The sequence below is a fragment of the Salvelinus fontinalis genome, chromosome 4, assembly GCF_029448725.1.
Source record: "Salvelinus fontinalis isolate EN_2023a chromosome 4, ASM2944872v1, whole genome shotgun sequence".
Classification (NCBI taxonomy): Eukaryota; Metazoa; Chordata; class Actinopteri; order Salmoniformes; family Salmonidae; genus Salvelinus; species Salvelinus fontinalis.
Window position 1 is genome coordinate 2,955,613 of NC_074668.1, and position 6,000 is coordinate 2,961,612.

At 43.2% G+C, this 6,000-nt stretch overlaps 1 protein-coding gene across 1 annotated transcript in view; it reads left to right on the forward strand.

The window, feature by feature from the left end:
• Positions 1-6,000, forward strand: part of LOC129852745 (anthrax toxin receptor 2-like) — a 112,436-nt gene that overhangs the window by 86,545 nt on the left and 19,891 nt on the right. Inside the window, exon 14 of the mRNA XM_055918405.1 lies at positions 4,926-5,099. Coding sequence (XP_055774380.1) covers positions 4,926-5,099 — 174 coding nt within the window. The remainder of the gene's footprint in view (positions 1-4,925; positions 5,100-6,000) is intronic.

Below are 6,000 nucleotides of genomic sequence, written 5' to 3' on the forward strand. Positions count from 1 at the left end.
AGCTAATAGATGCAGTGTAAAGCTAAAAGATGTGTAAAGCTAATATATGCAGTGTAAAGCTAATAGATGCAGTGTAAAGCTAATAGATGCAGTGTAAAGCTAATAGATGTGTAAAGGTAATATATGTGCAAGGCTAATAGATGCAGTGTAAAGCTAATAGATGCAGTGTAAAGCTAATAGATGCAGTGTAAAGCTAATATATGCAGTGTAAAGCTAATAGATGCAGTGTAAAGCTAATAGATGTGCAAGGCTAATAGATGCAGTGTAAAGCTAATATATGCAGTGTAAAGCTAATAGATGCAGTGGAAAGCTAATAGATGTAGTGTAAAGCTAACACTCTCCCACTACCCTCTACCCATACTACCAAGCCCAGAGGAAGTTGGCGGGATAGAGGCAGTTTTTGAGATCCTTAGGGGGGGAAACGATCGCACTTCCAACTTTCCCTACGATTGTTGAGGCTTTGTTCATGCTGCCACCGTCTCCATACGGTCCCCACTTCCCCTACCGTGTTGGGGCAGAACACTGGTACAACCTGCAGTGTGTTGACGCAGAACACTCGTACAACCCTCGTACAACCCTCGTACAACACTCATACAACCCTCGTACAACCCTCGTACAACCCTCGTACAACCTGCAGTGTGTTGATGTACAACCTGCAGTGTGTTAACGTACAACCTGCAGTGTGTTAACGTACAACCTGCAGTGTGTTGATGTACAACCTGCAGTGTGTTGATGTACAACCTGCAGTGTGTTAACGTACAACCTGCAGTGTGTTGATGTACAACCTGCAGTGTGTTGACGTACAACCTGCAGTGTGTTAACGTACAACCTGCAGTGTGTTAACGTACAACCTGCAGTGTGTTGATGTTCAACCTGCAGTGTGTTGACGTACATCCTGCAGTGTGTTAACGTACAACCTGCAGTGTGTTAACGTACAACCTGCAGTGTGTTAATGTACAACCTGCAGTGTGTTAATGTACAACCTGCAGTGTGTTAATGTACAACCTGCAGTGTGTTAACGTACAACCTGCAGTGTGTTAACCTACAACCTGCAGTGTGTTGATGTACAACCTGCAGTGTGTTGATGTACAACCTGCAGTGTGTTAACCTACAACCTGCAGTGTGTTGATGTAGAACCTGCAGTGTGTTAACCTACAACCTGCAGTGTGTTGATGTACAACCTGCAGTGTGTTGATGTACAACCTGCAGTGTGTTGATGTACAACCTGCAGTGTGTTAACCTACAACCTGCAGTGTGTTGATGTAGAACCTGCAGTGTGTTAACCTACAACCTGCAGTGTGTTAACGTACAACCTGCAGTGTGTTAATGTACAACCTGCAGTGTGTTAACGTACAACCTGCAGTGTGTTAACGTACAACCTGCAGTGTGTTAACGTACAACCTGCAGTGTGTTGACGTACAACCTGCAGTGTGTTAACGTACAACCTGCAGTGTGTTGACGTACAACCTGCAGTGTGTTGATGTTCAACCTGCAGTGTGTTGACGTACATCCTGCAGTGTGTTAACGTACAACCTGCAGTGTGTTAACGTACAACCTGCAGTTTGTTAACGTACAACCTGCAGTGTGTTAACGTACAACCTGCAGTGTGTTAACGTACAACCTGCAGTGTGTTGACGTACAACCTGCAGTGTGTTAATGTACAACCTGCAGTGTGTTGATGTACAACCTGCAGTGTGTTAACGTACAACCTGCAGTGTGTTGATGTACAACCTGCAGTGTGTTAACGTACAACCTGCAATGTGTTGATGTTCAACCTGCAGTGTGTTAACGTACAACCTGCAGTGTGTTGACGTACAACCTGCAGTGTGTTAATGTACAACCTGCAGTGTGTTAACGTACAACCTGCAGTGTGTTGACGTACAACCTGCAGTGTGTTAACCTACAACCTGCAGTGTGTTGATGTTCAACCTGCAGTGTGTTAATGTACAACCTGCAGTGTGTTGATGTACAACCTGCAGTGTGTTAATGTACAACCTGCAGTGTGTTAACGTACAACCTGCAGTGTGTTAACGTACAACCTGCAGTGTGTTAACGTACAACCTGCAGTGTGTTAACCTACAACCTGCAGTGTGTTAACCTACAACCTGCAGTGTGTTAACGTACAACCTGCAGTGTGTTGACGTACAACCTGCAGTGTGTTGATGTACAACCTGCAGTGTGTTAACCTACAACCTGCAGTGTGTTGATGTACAACCTGCAGTGTGTTAACGTACAACCTGCAGTGTGTTGACGTACAACCTGCAGTGTGTTAACGTACAACCTGCAGTGTGTTAACGTACAACCTGCAGTGTGTTAACGTACAACCTGCAGTGTGTTAACGTACAACCTGCAGTGTGTTGACGTACCACCTACAGTGTGTTGATGTACAACCTGCAGTGTGTTAACGTACAACCTGCAGTGTGTTGAAGTACAACCTGCAGTGTGTTGACGTACAACCTGCAGTGTGTTGATGTACAACCTGCAGTGTGTTGACGTACAACCTGCAGTGTGTTGATGTACAACCTGCAGTGTGTTAACGTACAACCTACAGTGTGTTAATGTACAACCTGCAGTGTGTTAACGTACAACCTGCAGTGTGTTAACGTACAACCTGCAGTGTGTTGACGTACAACCTGCAGTGTGTTGACGTACAACCTGCAGTGTGTTGATGTACAACCTGCAGTGTGTTAAAATACAACCTGCAGTGTGTTGACGTACAACCTGCAGTGTGTTAACGTACAACCTGCAGTGTGTTAACGTACAACCTGCAGTGTGTTAACGTACAACCTGCAGTGTGTTAACGTACAACCTGCAGTGTGTTGACGTACAACCTGCAGTGTGTTGACGTACAACCTGCAGTGTGTTGATGTACAACCTGCAGTGTGTTAATGTACAACCTGCAGTGTGTTAACGTACAACCTGCAGTGTGTTGATGTAGAACCTGCAGTGTGTTGACGTACAACCTGCAGTGTGTTGATGTACAACCTGCAGTGTGTTAACGTACAACCTACAGTGTGTTAATGTACAACCTGCAGTGTGTTAACATACAACCTGCAGTGTGTTGACGTACAACCTGCAGTGTGTTGACGTACAACCTGCAGTGTGTTGACGTACAACCTGCAGTGTGTTAACGTACAACCTGCAGTGTGTTGATGTACAACCTGCAGTGTGTTGACGTACAACCTGCAGTGTTTTAACCTACCACCTGCAGTGTGTTGACGTACAACCTGCAGTGTGTTGACGTACAACCTGCGTGTGTTAACGTACAACCTGCAGTGTGTTAACGTACAACCTGCAGTGTGTTGATGTTCAACCTGCAATGTGTGGTCAGGGTAGATAGATATATGATGTGTGTGGTGGTGTGTTATTCATCAGGGTAGATAGATGTATGATGTGTGTGTGGAGGTGTGTTATTCATCAGGGTAGATAGATATATGATGTGTGTGTGGTGGTGTGTTATTCATCAGGGTAGATAGATATATGATGTGTGTGTGGAGGTGTGTTATTCATCAGGGTAGATAGGTATATGATGTGTGTGTGGAGGTGTGTTATTCATCAGGGTAGATAGATATATGATGTGTGAGGTGTGTGTTATTCATCAGGGTAGATAGATATATGATGTGTGTGGAGGTGTGTTATTCATCAGGGTTGATAGATATATGATGTGTGTGTGGAGGTGTGTTATTCATCAGGGTTGATAGATATATGATGTGTGTGGTGTGTGTTATTCATCAGGGTAGATAGATATATGATGTGTGTGTGGAGGTGTGTTATTCATCAGGGTAGATAGATATATAATGTGTGTGTGGAGGTGTGTTATTCATCAGGGTAGATAGATATATGATGTGTGTTTGGAGGTGTGTTATTCATCAGGGTAGATAGATGTATTATGTGTGTGTGTGGAGGTGTGTTATTCATCCGGGTAGATAGATATATCATGTGTGTGTGGAGGTGTGTTATTCATCAGGGTAGATAGATATATGATGTGTGTGTGGTGTGTGTTATTCATCCGGGTAGATAGATATATGATGTGTGTGTGGTGGTGTGTTATTCATCAGGGTAGATAGATATATGATGTGTGTGTGGAGGTGTGTTTTTCGTCAGGGTAGATAGATATATGATGTGTGTGTGGAGGTGTGTTTTTCGTCAGGGTAGATAGATATATGATGTGTGTGTGGAGGTGTGTTATTCATCAGGGTAGATAGATATATGATGTGTGTGTGGTGTGTGTTATTCATCAGGGTTGATAGATATATGATGTGTGTGTGGTGTGTGTTATTCATCCGGGTAGATAGATATATGAGGTTTGTGTTTTTCCATGGGGAATGGGAGATCATAGGAAGGAGTCCCGTATTGTAGCAGCTAAACCTACAGCTTGAAGAGCGTGTCAATAATTAACCAGTCACCTGTCTCCTGTCGGCGCCGGCGGGTTCTACCCGGCAACAGATGTGATGGATTTAATTAAAAACAGGATAAGCTTAAGAAACAAATGGAAGGTGATGATGTAAATGAAAACAGGAAACACAACTCACAACCTGCTAATTGATCATGGGGTTATACGAAAAAGGACAATGTATGTTTACTTTTCACAACAGTGCAATGTTTACAGAACGTTAATAGGCAGCCCCTGGAACAGAGCCTCAATTTCAGACTTTCCACTTCCTGTCAGGAAGTTTGCTGCAGAATGAGTTCTGTTTCACTCACAGATATAATTCAAACGGTTTTAGAAACTAGAGAGTGTTTTCTATCCAATAGTAATAATAATATGCATATTGTACAAGCAAGAATTGAGTACGAGGCCGTTTGAAATGGGCACCTTTTATCAGAGCTACTCAATACTGCCCCTGCAGCCATAAAAAGTTAACGGCAACATGATGTTGAACCTGAATTGACCTTCTGACCCCTGTCTGTTGTGTCCTGTCCAGGTGCGTTGGGGAGAGAAGGGCTCTACAGAAGAAGGGGCAAGGCTAGAGAAGGCTAAGAATGCTGTAGTGTCTGTTCCTGAGGAGGTGGAAGAGCCCATGATGCCCAGACGGGTCCCCAAACCCAAACCTACATACCAACAGCGCCAGGAGTCCAAATGGTATACCCCTATAAAGGTAAGTTCAAGATGACGTCTGGAAATGGAACCCTATTCCCTTAAGTCTCTTGTTTTGGTCAGAGCCTGATAAGGCCGAGTCGGTTGGAGAAGCTTCCGGAAGTTTGGTTGCACTATTGTTTTCACTTCACCGATTCTATACAGTAAACATTGTAGTCGCGAAAGTTTTGATTCCAATACAATTGTTAATGACAGTATCTTTATTTTTTTGAGCAGTGTTTATACGTTACCTTCAGAAGGTGTTCACACCCGTTGACTTTCTCCACATGTTGTTGTGTTACAGCCTGAATTAAAATGGATTGAAATGAGGTTTTGTGTCGCTGGCCTCTACACGCAATAACACAATAATGTCAGAGTGGAATGATGTTTTTAGACATTTTTAAAAGCTGAAATGTCTTGAGTCAATAGGTATTCAACCCCTTTGTTATGGCAAACCTAAAGAAGTTCTGGAGTAAAAATATGCTTAACAAGTCACATAATAAGTTACATGGACTCACTCTGTGTGTAATAATAGTGTTTAACATGATTTATGAATGACTACCTCATCTCTGTACCTCCACACATACAATTATCTGTAAGGTCCCTCAGTCGAGCAGTGAATTTCAAACACAGATTCAACCACAAAGACCAGGGAGGTTTTCCAATGCCTCACAAAGAAAGTCACCTATTGGTAGATGGGTAACAATAAAGAAGAGCAGATATTGAATATCCCATTGAGCATGGTGAAGTTATTAATTACACTTTGGATGGTGTATCAATACATCCAGTCACTACAAAGATACAGGCGTCTTTCTTCCTAACTCAGTTGCCGGAGAGGAAGGAAACCGCTCAGGGATTTCACCATGAGGCCAATGATGACTTTAAAACAGTTACTGTGATGGCTGTGATAGGAGAAAACTGAG